Source organism: Euprymna scolopes, chromosome 20 (assembly GCF_053919585.1).
Source record: "Euprymna scolopes isolate OS-2025 chromosome 20, ASM5391958v1, whole genome shotgun sequence".
NCBI lineage: Eukaryota > Metazoa > Mollusca > Cephalopoda > Sepiida > Sepiolidae > Euprymna > Euprymna scolopes.
This window is the reverse complement of record NC_136501.1, coordinates 84425904-84447801: the sequence shown is the minus strand read 5'-3', so window position 1 is coordinate 84447801 and position 21898 is coordinate 84425904. Positions and strand designations below refer to the sequence as shown.

Below are 21898 nucleotides of genomic sequence, written 5' to 3'. Positions count from 1 at the left end.
ATCATTAGTTTTGGAAAATATTGTTTTTAAAAACCCAAAACAGGTAATTGGTTCTTCTTACATATACTCAGAATTTGTAGCACATAATATCTAGAATTCAGATACATCATAAGTTCACTGAAAACATTGCAATACCACACATATTTCATATTAAATACTAAAAAACAGCCTACAAATATTTTCCAGAAACAAAAAGCAAAATCATATACACCGGACAATTCGCTTATAAGTAGACATCTTTTACTTACGCCAATAATAATAATAATTTGCAACACTTTAAATAAACTAAGAATTCCAACAATATAAACTACATCATAAGCTATAAAACAAACAGTAAAAACAACAAAACATTTTCTAAAATCACTCACATCTAATGTAGGAATACATACTGTCCTATGCAATAATTGCTTTTAGGGTCATAGTTAGCTAACATACTTCGCAACTTTTGGTGTAGCGCTACTGGAAACGGTGACAAAGAAAATCAGTTCCTTCACTTTTCTTTTGTTATTCAGTATTTCAATTGTGAAGTGATTTATTGAAATAAAATATAAGAAAAGTACATTATTGAAAAGTATACAATAAAATTATACAGATAAAAATAACACAATATTTATTTGCAGAAAGTTTTCATTTTATTTGAAATTTTATATGAAATATGTTTAGTTTTTTATTTGAATTTATATAATAAATATATTTATGAAAGTATAAAAATAAACTTAATGAAATCCAAATAAAATTTCAAACATCATAAAACATATTCTATAATATTCCCGAAATAGTTTTAAAATATTTTTAAAAGTGTTTTCAATAATTCTTTAAAAAAATTAAATTAATTTCAATAATTCTTAATTAAAATAAGACTGCAAAACTTTTCAAAGATTATTAAATAAAAAACAGGTCGAAAAAATGTAATAAAAAAAGAGTACGTGCACAGGGAAGATGTAGGCTTGAGAGAAAAAAGCGAAGGAACTGATTTGCCTTGTCACCGCTTCCAGTAGCACTATACTGGAAATTAATACTGTTACCATATCTGGGCAGGAGCTGCTAAAAACAGCCTATCCTGCCTTGACAGAGTACAAAATAGACTTCGTGGCTTAGTGGGGGATGCCCTTTTCTCTTCCCAGAAGAGACGTTGCGAGCCTATCCTTGTTTTATCGTTATTTCCATGGCAGGTGCTCGTCTGAACTCCAATCTCTGGTCCCCCCTCGCCAATCTTTCACGAAAAACACCCGTCTTGCTGAATCCACTGTGAAAAATTTCCCCCACTCTATATCTGTGCCTAAATCAAAACGCGGATTCCATGAACAAAGCTTCTTTCTTAGAACTGCACGCCTGTGGAACTCTGTTCCGTCTGCCTGCTTCCCACCAGACTACAACTTGGATGTCTTCAAGTCCAACGTTAACAAGTTCCTGATGAACCGCCGCCTTAAGTAAACACTTCATCAAATCTCCACACTAACGTAATGTACTTGCAATAACCCTTATCCCTGAGTGGCTTCCGGGCCTTGATAAGTGGTGATCACTGTGTAGAAAAAAAAAATAATAAGTATGTTAGCTGACTATAACTGCCATTAGATATACATTATTGGATCTCAATGGAATCTAAAAAAAAAAATTTGGTGAACATAAATGAAAAAATACAAATTTCCTAAATGTCCTGTTTTTTCATGCATTACATAATCATTCTTTTAACTTGAAACAAAGTAAACTTACTAAATTTATTTTAAATAAATTTTGCTGAAGACTTCTTAAATCAACATTCATTATAAACTCTAACACAAACAATGTAACAACGTCTACAATTTATCTAATCATATCATTTCCAACAAAAACTGGACAGAATATTAAATATAAAAAAAACACTCTTACCAATTCATGAGTGAATTAACATCTTTTGAATTCTGATGATTGTTTCGTTTGAGAAAAAATTCTTTTCACTACCATTCAATATTTTTATATTTTTGTTATTTTTTTAAAACCAAGCATCTTGAGAAAATCTTAAAGACAAAAGACTGATGAACATATAAATAATTTTATTTTTCTTAAAATAAATATGTATTTTTTTGACTTGTCGTACAGACGGTTGGGTTTCGATCCTGCCTTGTCTGTCTAGCCGCACTGATGTGCTGTGAAACAGTGAAACAGTACTGTATGTGGATGACTATAATGCTCCTCATCTTGAGTTGAGCATATTGAGATGTGATACACAAATTACCATTAGCGTATAAGCTATGCTCTTTAGATAGTTTGGACGATGTCAAAACATCGTTAAACTCACGACTCACTCAGCAGCCGCCGATAGCGTAGTGGTTAGGAGCCTTGACTGTCATACAGACGGTTGGGTTTCAATCCTGTCTAGCCACACTGATGAGCTGTGAAACAGCGAAACAGTGCTGTACGTGGATGACTATATATATATATATATATATATATATATATATATATATATATTTTGTGGTACAAAAGTTAATAATAGCTTTGAACAAGATATCCGGAGACATGCCAAGCTGGGAAACAAATAATTCATAAAGGGAAAAGTGACAATTTGTTAATAAAAACGATTTAAGAGTAAATTTATATATTTATAAATTAGTGATTATAAAAAAAAAAACTAAAATAAACCTCAAGACGTCTTTCAACCGATATATTGTCAAGAGAAAACATTGGCGGTTACTATTAAGAAAAAAAAATGTGGTGAATATCGTTTAAAAAAATAAGTATATATATATATATATATATATATATATATATATATTTTTTTTTTTTTTTTTCTTCTTGGGGTGGGGAAATGGAAAATTATACAAGAAAAAATAAAATTAATTGTTAATATCAGGGTAAAAAAAAAAGAAGTAACACCTAAAACCCAAGCAAATATCGATAGAATGTAGGCAGATACTTCAGTATACACATTCACAATATCTGTATAAGAAAAACAACAATCCTATATATGTGTATGCATATATATATATATTAGAGCTCTTTAAATAATTCCAACTTGTGTGAGAGCTCTTTCTGCCTACAGAGCGAAGGCTTACGCCTCATTACACACAAAGCCTCCAAAATATTCAGCAAATGTTTAAGAGCGAGCCCTGTGCACGATACAAAAAAGACCATCCGAATAGGCATCTCCACACAATTTATTATCGAGCAAATGTTGCCTGATCACCGACTCATGAATCGGTGAGTGCACGGATGTGCTAATTAAGCGTCTGGGCATATTCCTTAAATGCCCGGATGTGCTCGTCAAAATGTTCTTATTACACGGATTCCGAAATCATGTAGGTATATGCTGGGCCAGTCTGACCCCCAGACGTTGAAGAGTTTGACTCCCATAGTCAGCACTGCACTGACATTTGAATTCATAAATTACTAAACTTTTTTCTAGTGTGGGTAGAACATCTTTCTGAAAAGCCAGGAAAGCCTTCTTGGTACCAAATATCACACGGGGTTGCACTGCATAGTAACAGCGGGACACCACGAATCTGATCCTATCAGAAAAACCTTTACTGATAGCGTCAATGAAAGGGAGCTTTAAATATACCGGACATTTAGGTGGCCCGAAGAAAATGTCAGTGTTTGATTGTGCAAGTTCTTTCTGAATAAACTTTGCAATAATACAATCAGGAAAACCATTCTTAATGAGTATATCTGTTATCTTTTTCAGTTTAGCTTCTAATTTGCTGGCCATGCAAATCATAAGCGCACGTTTTAATCAAGCTGATTTTCCTATTCATAGGAGCAAAGGAGTCCCAACTAATATACGGGCTCGTGAAACTTGGTTTCCTATATATAATACTAGCATGGGTGCCCAGCGTTGCCCGGGTGTTTGGAGGTGTATGCTGAGCAAAAAAAAGGGGGTAATTTTTTAAACTTTGACCCTTATTATGACCCCTGAAAATTTATTGTTTTGGGCTCAAATCAAGTTATTAAGTTAGATCCATGTCCACGGAAGCTATATCTAAAATTTCAAGTGTGTAGACCCAAAATTGTCGGAGAAGTTTGGTAGAGTTCTCAAAGGTCAAATCGTTGAACTTTGACCCCTTAATCGCCAAATTTCTGGCTAAAAACCGATCACATAGATTTTTCCAAATCTCAGTACCCTGTATATCAAATTTCGAGTCTGTAGACTAAAAATTGACAGAGTTATTTCGTAGGGAAATGTACACAGACACACACACACACACACACACACACACACACACACACTTTCACTTTTATAGATATATAGATTTAAAATTTGAGTCTGACAGAATGACAAAATTATATTGCAAACCGATATGTTAAACAAACGAACTTCAAAGAGACAAATGAACACATAAGTAAAAACAATTTGTATTAGAAAACATTTATTATTCCACGTCATTTTTACAGACCTGACGACTGAGGTTCGCTCTTAATAAAAATTGTTTTTTATAGTCTTAATTTTGACTTCCTTTTTCATAAAAAACTAAAAAAAAATCAAGAAAGAAAAGAAATTTAATTTTATTTTTTCATTAATTTCTTTCTGTGCAAAGCAATTCTTTCAAACTTACTCTGTTTCCAAAATGTTTTTATTTTATTCCCCTCCCCCTTCATTCATTTTCCTCCGCATCCTGGCAAGTATTAAAATAAACCATCTATAATATTTATTTATGGATTTATTTACTTATCATTTCTTTTGTATCGGTAAATGAATTCCATTTAAAAAAAAAAACTGTAAAAGTCACGTTAAAGGTGATTAAGTTGGAAAGTAAGTAAAAATTTACCCTTTTTACTTTTATACGATTTCTGATCACTTTGAAAAAGGTGTGTGTGTGTTTTAAAAATGTTTTTTAACTGCTATAATCTCATATATATATATATATATATATATATATATATATATATATATATATATATATATATAACAACGTGAGTATTCATATCGTGGGTTTGTATTACTGTACACATAGAGTCGAAAAAATAGTCAAAAACAAATATATAAATAAATGTTATCAAAGGCAAGATAAGTTACTTTTCTACCTAACTGGATATGTTTTTTGTGTTTTTATTCAATGTAATATATTTATTCAGCTCGAAAAACATACAGTGTTTACCGATGTGTTGGAAAATTCAAGATGGCGTCTCACACCCTCTTTAACACCGTAAGTTTGGGAAAAGGTGTTATAAATAAAAAACTATACAAAATACTATTAAAAACCCGCCGAATATATGTCAACCTATGTCGCGGTAATATATATTGAGCGAGTTTTTAACAGTATTTTAACAGGGCACATCGTAAAAACTGACCCATTAATTTTCCTGAAGTAAAAACTATATAGTTTTTAAACTTTTAAAACTGTACATTATAAAAATAAAACTGTTCGAGTGATTTTTTTTTTTTTACATGGGTGTCACCACTTATCAAGGCCCAGAGGCCACTCAAGGATAAGGGTTAATAGGTATACATTAGTCATTGTGATTTTAGCATAGTAAACAGTGGGAATTTTGTAACTTGGATTACTTGAAAAAGAAAACTGTTCGAATGATTGAAAATGAAAACAAAATAACAATGTAAATATATTGATAAGAAAAAAACAAAAACAAACGAAGTTTCCGTTTCAGGAACCCGAGTTTAATTTTATGTCGTAATCATTCAACTCGTTAGCGGTTTTATTCAGCGATTAGGGATAACCATACGACATATCTAATTACCAAAGTGATTTTTTTAAATTTTTTTTTTTTTATTAAAACTAAACCTGTTTAGTTTTAATGAACCAATTTTTTTAAAGCCAACACTTTAGTTATTTTGAGAGCGTGCAACTGCACCCGAAAGGTTGATTAGGAAACTCCAAATCCTTTTATGACTCGAAAAAAAAAAGGGCTTTTTATCGGCTTAAATGATAAACTAATGTTAAATATTAGTATTTAATATAATGAGATATCAATCTACACAATTTGCCATCGATTCTGAAATAAAATGAAATCCTGACATTGTGATCATTTTTGCAGGTGTTATGTGCCAAATATTGAAATAAGAATGTTTAAATTCAATTATTGTAATTTAAGTCTTTAATTTTAAAGTCGATTTTATTTATAAAATATCTTTTTAGAAATCAATCTCAAAAACAATCTGAACAATAAATCTCTTTTGTTATGGCTAAGTTTTTGTCAAGGGTAGAAATTATAATAGACAAGTATTCATCCATGATGACATTTTACCGATTTCCTGGTTTACAGGTATTCTTGCTAAATTTCTTCGAAAGAATTGACATAAACAATACTTCAACTAAATACGTATATTTTATGCAATAATGACTTTTGTTTCTTCTGACTTTTCCTAAACTAAACATAAAACATCGGTTAGGGTTAGTTTAACATTCTGTAAAAGTACCTTCCGTTTTTTTATTTTTTTTTGTACTTCTGCAGAGAAGGTAAAAAACCGATAAAAACTGGATATATTTTTCATGTTTTTATTCAATTTAACATGTTTATTCAGCTCGAAAAGAATACAGTGTTTACCGATGTGTTGGAAAATTCAAGATGGCGTCTCACACATTCTTTAACACCGTAAGTTTGGGAAAAGGTGTTATAAATAAAAAACTATACAAAATACTATTAAAAACCCGCCGAATATATGTCAACCTATGTCACGGTAACATATATTGAGCGAGTTTTTAACAGTATTTTAACCGGTTTTTTATTTATTATACCTTTTTCCAAACTTACCGTGTTAAAGAGAGAATCGGCCGCCATCTTGAATTTTCCAATACATCGGTAAACACTGTATGCTTTTCGAGCTGAATAAACATGTTAAATTGAATAAAAACACGAAAAATATATCCAGTTTGGTAGAAAAGTAATTTATCTTGCCTTTGATAACATTTATTTGTTATATATTTGTTTTTTGGCAACTTATTCGAATCTATGTGTACAGTAATACAAACCCGAAATGAATTTAAGACCACGAGTGAAATGAGAAAATGAAGAAAATCACATTTACTGTGTGTGTTTACTGTTTATGTAAGTCAGCGGGTTTGGTTGCCATAACAACGTGACGGTAGTGAACGTGTGTGTGTGCGTGTGTGCGCGTTTCGTGGTCGAGGTAATTAGTTAAAGAGATTTAATATAATGTGATATATAGATAGATAGATTAAATGTTAAATAGATTTTGTAAATAGTACAGTTGAAATGATTAGAATATTTCCAATATGTAATAAGGTCGAGGTAATTAGTTAAAGAGATTTAATATAATGTGATATGCAAATGAGCATAAGTCATTCGATATGGGGGTGGTTTGTAGAATAGTATATAAAGAAATTAGGCAAAGATTCTTATGTCTCCTATAACAGAAACATCCTAAAATGGGTTCTAATGTTTCTCTACCAGGAGAGATCTACCCTCTTACCTCCTTTATATTTCGTTGATGATGGAGAGCTGTACACACAGACAGAAACACACGAACCCTATTACTTTATAAAAATATAGATGTTTATATATATTTATAAAATGAGAAATAAGTTATATATATATATATATATATAATTATATACAAATGTATTATATATAAATATAATTGTTCGTCAGATCAATAAGAAAAGAAGGAGGTAAAATGGAGAGAAAAACCTCTTTAGACCATGACATTTTGAAGATACTGCTTCTCATCAGAAGAGGAGAATGACCAAAATACAAAATATAAATAATCTGCTCTTTTCTCTATCATCATTCTTAGTTCTTTTACTTTCTCTTCCTTTTTTCTTTTCTTTTTTTAATGATCCCAATTATTTTTTTAGTAATTCTATTATATTTTTCTTACTACTTATGTCTTTTTTTTTTTTTTTACTTACCTTCCTATTTACGTATAACTACTTCCTTCTTTATAGATATTTTTTATTTTTAATTATTATATTTTTATATTCTTGAATATTTTGTAATATATACATTCTTCATTTCTAATCTAAATTTTTTTAGGCCAGTTTTTATTCATAGTGGTACTTGTGCATTTAACGAACCAGATGTAACTCAGCATTTGCTCAGCTTTGTCCGGCGCATGACGTCAATAGCCGGATATAACTGAGCGTTGCCGATTAAGCAGACGAGAATTTCGCTATCAATTGGAAGAGTGTCACAACTCAAGAAACGCTTATTTGAAGAGAGTTTTAAAAAAATTGTTTTAAAAAGATAACTGACGAAATAATAATTAATATTACAAACCTTGCGGACCAGCTCCAGACCCCAGAGGTTGCACTAAACTTTTGCCAGCAACGGAAATTGTTGGCAGAAGAGAAAAGGTGTTTACATTTTGGCCAGGATTGTGTACTTGCAAAGAGAACAAGCCTTTCGGACGGTTACGGAGGTGTAGAAGTGTAACATGTCGTCGATGGACCTCCATTAGAATTGGGACCTTCTTCTCAAAATCCCGACTAACCATCGCATGTATAATAAAAATAATATACTTATGGACGTTTGAGATGGCATCTACAAAAAATTTCCATCGCGAATGTGGGTTACGTTCTCGCCACACAATTGAATGAAAAAAACAAAAAAAAACAAAACAGTTCAGACAAAAAAGTTTCCTATTATTTAACAAAAAAACTTGTTTTATATGTATTTATTTTGAAAACAGAAAACAATTTCAAACAATAATAAAAAACATAAATGAAAGGTAGGTTTTTGCTTTTTACTTATTTAATTTTTTTATGTTTCTGCATTTTACAATTTCATTGTACAGTTATTTTCTTGTAGCGTTGTTTTTATTTTATCGCCAACGCTCGGTTATATCCGGCTGTTGACGTCATGCGCCGGAGAAAGCCGAGCAAATGCTGAGTTACGTCTGGTTCGTTAAATGCACAAGTACCTCCATAGTTTATATTTTGTATAATGCTGGCCAGTATCCTCTGCTGATGAGATGCATTTAGCTTTGAAGTGCCATGACCCAAATGTTACCTTCTCTCCTTATTGATGAGATGATATAATAAAGTTATATCTAACTTTTAATCCACATTTTTTATTTAATATATTTAATTGCTCATGTAGAGCTTTTTCTCTCTTGATAGGTTTACTTTATGTTAGTGTAGGAATGATTAATTAAAATTGGTTTACTTTATGTTAGTGTAGGAATGATTAATTAAAATTGGTTTACTTTATGTTAGTGTAGGAATGATTAATTAAAATTGGTTTACTTTATGTTAGTGTAGGGATGATTAATTAAAATTGGTTTACTTTATGTTAGTGTAGGAATGATTAATTAAAATTGGTTTACTTTATGTAAGTGTAGGAATGATTAATTAAAATTGGTTTACTTTATGTTAGTGTAGGGATGATTAATTAAAATTGGTTTACTTTATGTTAGTGTAGGGATGATTAATTAAAATTGGTTTACTTTATGTTAGTGTAGGGATGATTAATTAAAATTGGTTTACTTCATGTTAGTGTAGGGATGATTAATTAAAATTGGTTTACTTTATGTTAGTGTAGGGATGATTAATTAAAATTGGTTTACTTCATGTTAGTGTAGGGATGATTAATTAAAATTGATTTACTTCATGTTAGTGTAGGGATGATTAATTAGAATCGGGTATCAGAATTGGAAAAATTTGTGCATGTTTGCCGATACCGATTCTTTTAATTATCTTAAAACTGTTTAAAACCTTCCACTGTTGGTAGTAATAATCTCCATATATAATATTTTGATTGCAGAAATTCTCCTATGGACCAAAGTACAGTAGGTTTGTAACAGATACTAGATACAAATTTATTATGTCTAGACTATTAACGTCTATCTTATTATTATTCTTATGTAACTTTAGAATGCCACTTTAAACACATTTCATCCTAGGAGCAACATCATCACACTTGCAACCATCTTTAGAGAAAGTAGTTCTTATTTTTCCCTCTAAATATCAAGTCATCCTATCACCATCAGCCATCACCAGGAGGAATTCTGTACTTTCAACAGATATAGGGTTTCACTCTTTGTAACTGGATCATAAACTCGTAGACATAACAGAATCTTTACCTTTTCCAATTCAAAAATAATAAAGTTTCCTCAGACTAATTCCGCTCAACGCTGACTTCTGACCATTCCTATATTTCGGATTAACGGTATTCACATGTTAAACGAATTCTAATGTACCATTCAAATATGGCATTGCAATGATATCTACTTTTGCCCTCTGAGTAAATTGCTGCTTTCATTTTCTTACATTTAACGACATAAGTTTGCATTGTCTCTCTCTTTCTCTCGCCCTCCCTATCTCTCTCTGTATATATGTTTCCCAACTTTCTCTCTTACTCACTCACACTTTCTCTTTCTCTCTCTCTCATTTGCTATCTTTCTCTCTCGCTCACTTTTTACATTTCTTCACGGTGATGCTGAAGAAAAAACATTTATTTCCCCTCTCTCACTTTGCATTTGTTCCACTAATTATATTTTTTCAGGCATAGTTACATTTTTTTTATGTACCTTATTTAAACCTATGCACCTATGCTGATTAAGAAAATTTCATTCAAGTTTTGTGAAGACAAGTACTTATAGAGATATAAAGACCTGTATTATGCACTGTAATTCACTGGCTGCCAGGTTTGTACGCACACGTGATAAACAAATCTACTTCTCTCCTACTGACACTGGCCTCCCCCTTTTTAAATTTATTTAATTTTTTTTTGCATGGGTGGGTATGCTGACAGCGATTATAACGGTTAAATTTGTAGGAATTATTTTTTCACTCTCCCCTCGGTAAAACAAAAAGGGATTGCCTACTCCGAAAGCCGTTCTTTACTTGAAGATGTTGAGGGTGTCTATTCTGAATGCCCTTCTTAACATGGGGAGTTTGGGATGTCTATTCCAAATGCTGTTCTTAACATACTACTCAAAGAAGTGAAAAAAGTTGTAATTGTTTTGTTTTACATGTTAAAAAAAAAATGACATAAAACTGGAAGTTACTTTAATACTAGCATTTCAGCCTGGTGTTGCCCGGGTGTTTGAAAGTGTATGTTGAGCAAAAAAAAAAAAAAATGGTAGTAGGAAGGCAGGCTAGAACCCATACTGTGAAGGAGGAAAAGAACAGGAAAAAAACCTGACGTCTTTGCTGTTATGACCACTGTCAAGCCGGAAGTGACGTAGGTTTAAATTAAGTCTAGACAATCGAAAAGAGGGGATGACTTTCGAAAATATCGGCGAAAAAAGTGACCCCTACCTGTAGAAAAGTTCCCAGTTGAGAATGAAGAAATTAATGTTTTTAGCCAATTTTTTCAGTATTTGTCGTCTGAAGAGTCGAGCTTCAAAATGATACTGATCTTGTGAAAATCCGTCGTCTCTGTTGAAAACTTTAGGTATACATAAATTTATATATTGGTAGCTCAAGTTTTCGACCCAAACTGATTAAAAAGCTTGCCTTATCTCTGAATATCCTTTATGTAAAATTTCAAATGTTTAGACCAGAAATTTTCTGAGTAATTTGGTAGAGACCGCAGAGGTCAAATTTAAAAAAAATTTGACCCCTATACTGACCCCTTAAGATTTATTGTTTTGGGCTCACATCAAGTTATTAAGTTAGATCCATGTCCAAGGAACCTATATCTAAAATTTCAAGTGTTTAGACCCAAAATTGGCAGAGGAGTTTGGTAGAGTTTTCAAACGTCAAATCGTTGAACTTTGATCCCTTAACAGCAAAATTTCTGTCCGAAAACGGATTACAAAGATTTTCCCAAATCTCAGTACCCTGTATATCAAATTTTGAGTCTGTAAACTGAAAATTGACAGAGTTATTGCGTAGAGAAATGTACACAGACATACACAGAGACAGGTTCACTTTTATAGATATATAGATTATTGGTGGAAGAGTAGAAAAGAAGAGGAAGACTTGAACAAACAAATGGAAACAGCTAGGACTGCTACCACTGAATTCAATCACTCTAAACAGTTCATATACAGTGAGAATTCCTAACCTTTAAAACTTTTATTTTTACTTTTTATTCTAATAAACTATTTTTCGTAATTTTATTCATTCATACTGATTTACGCATTCCCTTAATTACTTTTTAAAATTCAAACAGTACCTGCATGTTATCGCCCCAAACCAGCATTAATCATCAGTGAAAGCCAGTATCCGCAATTGTTCAGGGACGGCAGTGGTCACCAACAACAACTGTAGTTTACTTTTGTGTGTGTGTGTGTGGGGGAAAACTCTTCCACCAGGCAACGCCAGTTAACAGGTCCTGCTAGTAAAATAATATTTATTGATTATAATCTACTGGTAACGCTAAAATCTATAGATCACTCCTTTCCACACAAGTGTATTTTTACATTTGAGAAAATATGTGCACATTTAACACATGTTTTTACGGTTATCGGGAAAAAATCGCAACTTTAAATATTGGAAGCATCCCATCACTACTTTATATATAGATATATTCTTTATTAGCTTCATTTAATATATATATATATATATATATATATATATATATATATATATATATATATACACACTTCTATCCTGTTACATGAATAAAAAACATGCCAGATGAAACCATTTTAAGAGTTTAGGAGAAAGGAGAAAGCAAATAGTAATCAATCTTTGTCATCCGAAATGAATTCGAAAAGAAATCCTTCACTCTATTTCCATACTGAGACGTTTTCTTTCATTTCCTTTTCTTCTTTCTATACTGATTTATACTTTTTCTTTTTTTAACTTCACTGATTCAGATGTTATTTTATATGAATATTTGTGTGAAAACTTTGTTTTGATGCACATGTAAAAGCACTTATTTGAAAAGATTTCATGTCGATTTGTGTTTATTTTCAAATTTTCATTTTTCTAGGGCATTAAAGAAGTGACGTTGCTTGGCCAGAATGTAAACAGCTATCGAGATATGACAAATTGGAAATTTCACGGGGGATACGATTCCTTGGATATTGTTCCTGGATTCTCTACTGTCTACAAACCCAAAACAGGAGGACAACGTTTCGCTGATCTGTTAGATAAAGTCTCTTTAATTGATCCAGAAATACGGATTCGATTCACTTCACCTCATCCTAAAGATTTCCCGGATGCTGTAAGTATCCCCCCCTCTCTACAAATCTGAATGTGTAGATATCAGGTAATCAAACATAGATTTTTTTTTTTGATCACAAAGTAATTCATTTTTTTTTTACTTACCTTTTCTTGTCAATAGATGGAGTTTGACTTCATTATTTTTGTGAATTGCCTCCATTAAAACTTAATTCTTTGGATCGTCTGCTGACAACCTTCTACTTCAGATGCCCTCTTCCCCTACATGACCCCCAACTCTTGACAGGATTAGACTTCTTCAGTCATTGTCTCCTCAATTTTCTTATTTGTTAATCCAAACTGCCCATATCTTCTGCCATCAACTATTTCCAAGTCTTTTTAAGGTCTACTCATTTTTTTTGGACAACTATTCCTGCTAAAACCAATTTCCTTGGATCTCTTGAAGACATCCTTTGCACATGACTGAACCAATTTAATCTTCTATTTTAGTTAAATTCCTCCACATTGATTATGACCTCTAACTCTTCCATTACCAAATTTGTTCTTGCCATCAGACTTTTTAGCTTGTTTCACATTGGCTGTGGAATTGGAATCCATAGTCCATGTCTTGGATGCATATGGAAAAACAGACACACTTTGTGTACAACTGTCCTCTGTCATTGTATTGAAAGCTGCCCATGCTGCTTTAATCCTAATGATCACTGCCTACTCGCAACCTCCAAAACCATCCAGGACATTTCCAAATGATTTAAATTTAGAAAACAGTCCTCAATCTCTCTCCTGTTAAATTAACCTTCATTTTTATTTCTTATTCTGCCAGTATTGAAAGCTATTTTAATCTTATTTTTTAACTGTTTGTAACTAATTAATTCCAGGTACTTCAATTGATAAATGAACGTCCCAACATCTGTAAGCAAATTCACTTACCTGCTCAAAGTGGAAATGACGAAGTGCTTGAAAGAATGAGAAGGGGTTATAACAGAGAGAGCTATCTCAATCTTGTCGCTCATATCAGAAATGTGATACCAGGTTAGTAAACCATTTTGTCATAACCAGAGATTGCTAATGTCCTATACGCCCTTTAATTTTATCTTTTTGGTTGATTTTTGTCTTATTTTCACCTGTAATGCAGGTATTTTCTTTTGATTATCATTCATTTTCTTTTGATTATCAAGTTAGTTACATCCCTTTGTTTCTTACACGAAAGATCATCCTATATCTTCACAAAGCCACAATTCGTCCATACATGGAGTATTATTGCCATATCTGGGTTGGAGCATCTACCACTAGTTTCTCACTATTAGACAAGGTCCAAAAAAGAGTCTGAAATCTAATAGGTCCTGCACTGTTGGCCAAGCTCAAACCTCTGTCCCATCACTACACTTGTATTCTTGTGCTTGTTTTACAAGTACCTTAAAAGAACTCATAGCTATTGTGCCCCCTTGATTACCATACTCCTGACTAACCTGACAAGCAGCAAAATCCCATCCCTTCACTGTCGAAATCCCCACATGCCAGAAAATCTTTTATTCTAATAGTTTCTTCTCTCGGACTGCTAGATTTTTTTAATTCCCTCCTGTTTCCTAGCTTTACTAAACTGCAGAAGTTTAAACATAATGTAAACAGACATCTTGCTGCTCAACTCCTCATAATCTCCTGTTGGATATGATTCCAAATGGTATCATCTTAAGTTTCAAGTGGTTATATGCTTTTGTCTGGGATGAAAAGAATGTAAAAAAATAATTAAAATAAATAGCACATCTTATTTTCCCCTTGAAATATTTAAAAGTTATTAACACTTAAAATTATTTAAGTCTGTTCACATTAAGTTATTTTCCTTGGACTGATATGAAAGTTATCTCCGAAATTATTCTGGCCAAAGTTAGACAAATGTACTCACAATGTTTCAGTCATAACTTTTGACCTTAGGTGTATTTTTTCAAACTTAGGAATCTTTATGTTGAACTTATAAGAATTTATAGGAAATTTCAAAGTGAAATTTAATTCGTATTGGTAGATTGTTCTCATTCTGTCAGCTATAACAGTAGAAATGTTAAATAATTTTTTTGTTGTTTATCATTCTTTATTACTTACATAAGTAAAATCATTGTATAATTAACACTGTTGCTTTTACTTTTCTTCAAAAACTGTTGCTCCCAATTCAAATTCTAGTTTCAGTATAATTCCTATTTTCCTCATGCATATTTTTTTTCTAGGATATAAAAACTCGAGTGGTAATGGTAAAGAAGTTTTGTTTTTTATTGTTGTTTTTCTTGCTTTTAGGAGTTTATTTATCCAGCGATTTCATTGCCGGTTTTTGTGGTGAAACAGAAGCTGCCCATAATGACACACTGACTTTGATTCGAGATGTCGGATACCATTTTGCATACATGTTTCCTTACAGTATGCGACAGGTGATTAAATTGAACGCACTTTTCTTTCTTTTTCTATTTGCATCTTTTTATATGCCTTTTTCCGTCGAACAAGTTTTCTTCATCCGGTTTTGGTATTTATGGTGCTGTGTCTTGGATTCCAAGTTAGGCAACAGCAGACAATGTCACAAGCATGCTCTCAGGTTGCATACAGTTATATTGCTTCCTATACAGTTGAGCCAGGTTTCTGAAGTTCATGAGTCACTGAGCATGTAATCTCATTTATATACAGATCAGAAGAGCAAGATGGCAGAGTGAACACAGGTTAAAAAAACTTTATCCCGAATCTTGATAGAAATGTGCCTTGATTGGCATTGACTTTCTGAATATTTCTCAGTACAACATAACAATGAGCAGTGATAGTGGTTGATGTTTTTTAGTTTTATAACCATTTCATACAACTGGTGGAAATTGTTGGAATAGATTTCATTGTGTTAAAACAAAACTGAAAATTTTGTATTTATTTTACCCTACAATGTTGAATAAATTCTGGTAAATAGAAATAACACTTTTACCAAATAACTAGGAAAGAAACTTGACAATATATATACAAGACTATTAAGAGCTTCTTTTAACATATTGTGAAAGCAATTCTATGAACACTTTCCTCAGTTGTTTTTATTTATTTTTATGGGGTGGGGCATGAGATACCTTTAAAAAAATATGACATTATATCTTGTGGCTTTCATAACTTGCTTGCTACACCAATCTCTTACCCATGAGCTGTCTGGAGAATTGTATAGCTCTGGTAATGAAGAATGACATAACTTCTATTTATTTTTTTGCCATTTTCCATTTGACAAGATACATCCTAAAAATTTTATTATATACACTTTACATTTATTTATGAAAATCGGATTAAAACTGGTTACTGATTATCTTTAGTTTATCACCAATTTCTCCTGAACATGAGCCTTGTCTAACAATAATAAATCAGTAGTGACGTGTGTGGGGATGGAGGATTTGTATATAAAAGTTATCTTGTCAGATTTTCAAAATCAAACCTAAATAGCAATAAATCTGACTAAATGATATTTGATTTTGATTAGTCATTTCTTCCTTTTTATTCTTGCAGCATGTTCTTTGGATTAAAAAGAATTCCTATTTTAACCTAGTTGAGAATATGAGTTATTTCCCCTACATTTAGAGTTCTGTTTTTAAAAATTTTAATTTAAACTGAAATGGCAACACTGAGCAGATACTTTTTAATGTATTTACTTCTATGTACTTTTTGATCCTTTTTTAAAAATTTAAAACGCGAAAGAAAACTCGAGCCTATCACCGCATGGTAGATGACGTTCCTGATGATGTGAAAGCCAGGAGGCATTCTGAGTTGATGGAAACCACACGAGAAATTGTCCTTAAGCTGAACACACAACAAATTGGACAAACTCAGATTGTCCTTATAGAAGGGGTGAGTATAAAATTACATTTATATTTAAAAAAATTTTTGACAAAAAAACATTTTTTACTATTATTGTTGTGTAGCATGTACATTTTGGAGATGACAGGAGTTCATATCAGAGACATGTATAAGGAGGATCCAGAGCAGGGATGATAATGGCGATGATGATCAAAACGGAGGGAGTGACATTTCTATTCTTGTATCATGACGACTGTGATGATAATTCTTTTATCATATAATACGGAGCCGAGACATTTATACAGTTCTTATTAACGCAGATGAGAGGAGATAAATTACTTGAGGTGGGAGTTATACAAAGTTCATTAAAGGTGATAACAAAACACATTTACTTTGTCGGTTGTAAGGACGACACGAGACAAAATATTAGATGATTTCCTTATTCATCTGTCGGCCGATTGATGATGTCAGGAAATCAAACATGTATGACTACATGGTCTACTCTTCGCCTCTAAGGGGATCAGTTCTGCTAAGTCGCTCCCGACTCTCGTCTCTAACTGACTCTATCACTGTGACTGTAATTGTGATCTCTCCTCTTCGAACCTCGATTCAATATATTGAGAATTTTTTTTATTTATGACGTCAGAGGCCTACTGTCAACCAACGTGACTTTATAACATTTCAATTCACCCATACTTTTGCACATGTATTTACATGTATTGATAAACAAAAGAAATCCGTAAATTAAATTGTATCATTAATCTATTTTTTATTTATAAACTCACATTGTCCATTCTTTTAACTGGCATATTTAATATGCAGTTATTTCTAAAAGAATGGACAATCACTTTATCTCTGACATAAATAATATTCAGTTATTTCTAAAAGAATGGACAATCACTTTATCTCTGACATAAATAATATTCAGTTATTTCTAAAAGAATGGACAATCACTTTATCTCTGACATAAATAATATTCAGTTATTTCTAAAAGAATGGACAATCACTTTATCTCTGACATAAATAATATTCAGTTATTTCTAAAAGAATGGACAATCACTTTATCTCTGACATAAATAATATTCAGTTATTTCTAAAAGAATGGACAATCACTTTATCTCTGACATAAATAATATTCAGTTATTTCTAAAAGAATGGACAATCACTTTATCTCTGACATAAATAATATTCAGTTATTTCTAAAAGAATGGACGATCACTTTATCTCTGACATAAATAATATTCAGTTATTTCTAAAAGAATGGACAATCACTTTATCTCTGACATAAATAATATTCAGTTATTTCTAAAAGAATGGACAATCACTTTATCTCTGACATTAATAATATTCAGTTATTTCTAAAAGAATGGACAATCACTTTATCTCTGACATAAATAATATTCAGTTATTTCTAAAAGAATGGACAATCACTTTATCTCTGACATAAATAATATTCAGTTATTTCTAAAAGAATGGACAATCACTTTATCTCTGACATAAATAATATTCAGTTATTTCTAAAAGAATGGACAATCACTTTATCTCTGACATAAATAATATTCAGTTATTTCTAAAAGAATTAACAATCAACTGCATTCCTAGCATTTCTACACAGTTCGATTCTAGTCTTTTCCTCATATCATTTTCACTTATCTAGTCTGCCTTCTTACCTACATGAGAAGGGGACAGCCCATCTCATGTAACATTATAAAATCAAGAAAATATTTAATCTCAACTTTGATAAATGTTTTTTTTTTAAATATAAACGCATTTGATTCTTTATTTTTGTCATATTTCAACTCTCATTGTCTATTTTAGCCTAGTAAACGATCCCCGTTGGACGTTGCTGGTCGGAACGATGGCAACACCAAAGTAATTCTTCCACAGACGGAAATTCCATATTTTGGCGAAACGATGACTCAACATAAAACAGCCATGAAACCTGGAGATTATGTTGCAGTTCAGGTAAGTTGGTGCAGTTTCTACATCTCCCTCTCATCGTGGAATAGAGAATTCAATCTTTGTCGGGATGTCTGTCAGAACTTGTTAAATCAGTACAAAGCTGATCGTGACGGATTCTTGGACCACATCATCACTGGGGATGAGATGTGGTGTCATTAGTACAAATCAGAGTCCAAATGTCAGTTGATGTAATAGCACCACTTACACTCCTCAGCAAAGAAGAAGTTCAAGATGCACACACCTGCAGGTAAAGTGATGTGTACTTTCTTCTGGGACAGGAAGGGTGTCATCGTTATGTCAAAACAGGCCCAGATTGTCCGTGTAAGGCTAGAGAAAAGGAAAACATTCTGTTTGCAACACAACAATGTTAGGCCACACACAAGTTTGAAAACCACAGAATGTGTGGCAGTTTGGCTGAATGTTGTTGTCTCACCCACCATATGATAGTCCAGACTTGGCACCATCAGACTCCAACTTGTTCTCATTCAACAATGCCATGAAAAAATGAACTGCATTATCAGGTGCAGACTTTTATGATCGAGACATCAAGGCTCTTGTTTATTGCTGTTAAAAGTGTATGGAGAATGGTGGTGACTATGTAGAAAAATAAATTTTGGAGCACAAAAGGTCCCTCGTTTTAATAGTACCACTTCCATTTTCATAGCTTTTCAACTTTTTGAATTAAAAATAGGAGGCATTACTTTTGGAATGATCTTTGTGTGTGTATATATATATATATATATATGTGTGTGTGTGTGTGTTATATATATATATATATATATATATATATATATATATTATAAGCAAGATAAGACACTGATAGAATTCAGATGAAAAATCCTGATAGATATTGCTTGAAGTTATACTTTCAAGGTGATCCTAACCAAAAAGGAAAAGCTCAATATTTAAGAATAGAGCAATATATAAGTTTTGTGGTTATATTTTAAATTCTGAAAAAAAAAACAACATATAGAGACATATATTCGATTTAAGAATTTATTGTTTGACAAAAGGAATATATAACAGGGGTTATTTTAATTTCCTTAATCTATGGATTTTCAACAATGGCTCATATTATCAGAAGAAATGAAATGCTGTTAGCAAAATGTTCAGCTGCGAATTGACACTATTTTGCTTTTCAGCACAATTATTGAAAATAGTTTTATGAGTGGTTGTGGATAATTATATGGAGAAAATTGATACAACCTGGGTAATCCATTATCGGAAGGAGTCCAATGTTGTTCGGTGTTATAAATCCAGGTGGGCAGAAAATGGGCCCATGGGAGAAAGTGATATTCCCATATAGCGAAAGCGTATTGCTCCTTATTGATTTTTCGAAAAGTATACAGGGCAGCCTTATTCGTTGTTGCGTTGAGTGTGTGTTGGTTAATGTAGTCCAAATGCTTTCTCAGTGTTGACAAAGTGTATCCGAAATTGGGTGGATATACCATTCCATTGTAATTATCCCCATGAGTAATAGAATTTGAGCACGGAGTTGAGTATGCAATGGACCTCGAAATCAATAGTGTAGGTAGCAAAATAGCAAAAATGATGATATTCAGAACGGTGCGTTGAACGGCTTGCTTCAGGTGTGAGTCTCTGTAGAAAGATAGTTCGCTTTCTTGTTGATAGTGGGTGAGGGAAGCCTTTTAGATGAGGGAAAGAGGAGAGTGGGGTGAAGTAGAGAGGGTAAAGAGAGAGGGGGGAGGGTTAAAGTTGGGCGAGCATACAGGTTCTTAATGGAATTTTTTCGGCGGGGAGGGATTATATTTTAGTATTCTTTAAAAAGGTTGACCTCTTGATTTTAAGTTCAAGTGGGAAATAGATATTCTTGTGATTTTCAATGGGGGTGTGCATGATAAGGGGTGGGTGTGCTGTTTTTGCTGTGCGGATGAGTGAGCAGATGAGGTGGAGATAGAGACGAGTCATGGTGTGAAAATATGGAATGTTTGGAGGGTTATTTAATTAAGTGAGATTAAGGTTGGGTTCTTTCAATTTTGAGTGTATATTTAAAGGTGACTTGATTAGTTGAGATAAGTCAGTTCAATACGCTTGTTGTCGTAGTGTGATCTGGTTTAATTAAGTTTGTTTAAATTTTATTTAAAATACATATATTTCTGTTTGGAGACGATCTATGGATGAGTTTGTTTTGTTGTTCGTTGAGTTGGAGTTGATGTTTGAGTGAGTGTTTTATATACTGTGATTAATTAGATATTTTTATAAAGGGGAGAATTGATTTAAATATGGGGCTGGGTATGGGGTCACCCAAGCGTGGTTGATTTTAACTATTTATATAATGATTACTTCTATATCCACCTGTCAAACTTAAACATAAATGCAGATATAAGCACATATATATCCACAGACACACATACGTACGTACATATAGATATATAGACATAGTATACATATATAGACATAGTATATATATATATATATATATATATATATATATATATATACATAGTATACACTTACGTACAAACACTGAGGTCAACCTTTTTAAAGAATACTAAAATACAACCCCCCCCTACCCCGCCGAAAAAATTCCATTAAGAACCTGTATGCTCGCCCAACTTTAACCCTACCCCCTCTCTCTTTACCCTATCTACTTCACTCCACTCTCCTCTTTCCCTCATCTAAAAGGCGTCCCTCACCCACTATCAACAAGAAAGCGAACTATCTTTCTACAGAGACTTACACCTGAAGCAAGCCGTTCAACGCACCGTTCTGAATATCATCTCAAGGATTATTTTGCTACCTTTTTTTTTTTTTTTTATACAAGGAGGTCACCACTTATCAAGGCCCGGAAGCAACTCAAGGATAAGGGTTATTGCATGTACAGTATGTTGTACGTTAGTGTTGAGATTTCATAAAGTGTCTACTTAAGGGGGCAGTTCATCAGGAATTTGTTTACGTTGGATTTGAAGACATCCAAGTTGTAGTCAGGTGGGAAACAGGCAGACGGAACAGAGTTCCACTGGCGTGCTGTTCTAAGAAAGAAGCTGTGTTCCTGGAATCTACGTTTTGATTTAGGCACAGATAGAGAGTGGGGAAAATTTTTGACAGTGGCTTCAGCTAGATGGGTGTTTTTCGTAAAAGATTGGTGAGAGGGGACCAGAGATTGGAGCTCAGATGAGCACTTGCCATGGAAATAACGATAAAACAGA

At 32.5% G+C, this 21898-nt stretch overlaps 2 protein-coding genes across 3 annotated transcripts in view; one reads left to right on the top strand and one right to left on the bottom strand.

Annotated features, from left to right (window-relative positions):
- LOC145241507 (peptidyl-prolyl cis-trans isomerase-like 3) overlaps positions 1–21898 on the bottom strand; it is an 86657-nt gene that overhangs the window by 48326 nt on the left and 16433 nt on the right. The window lies entirely within an intron of this gene.
- LOC145241506 (mitochondrial tRNA methylthiotransferase CDK5RAP1-like) overlaps positions 1–21898 on the top strand; it is a 93562-nt gene that overhangs the window by 68875 nt on the left and 2789 nt on the right. For both annotated transcript variants that reach the window (XM_080104536.1, XM_080104535.1), the window contains exons 7-11: positions 12781–13014; positions 13847–14000; positions 15255–15385; positions 16668–16817; positions 18585–18731. In XM_080104536.1, coding sequence (XP_079960662.1) covers positions 12781–13014; positions 13847–14000; positions 15255–15385; positions 16668–16817; positions 18585–18731 — 816 coding nt within the window. The remainder of the gene's footprint in view (positions 1–12780; positions 13015–13846; positions 14001–15254; positions 15386–16667; positions 16818–18584; positions 18732–21898) is intronic.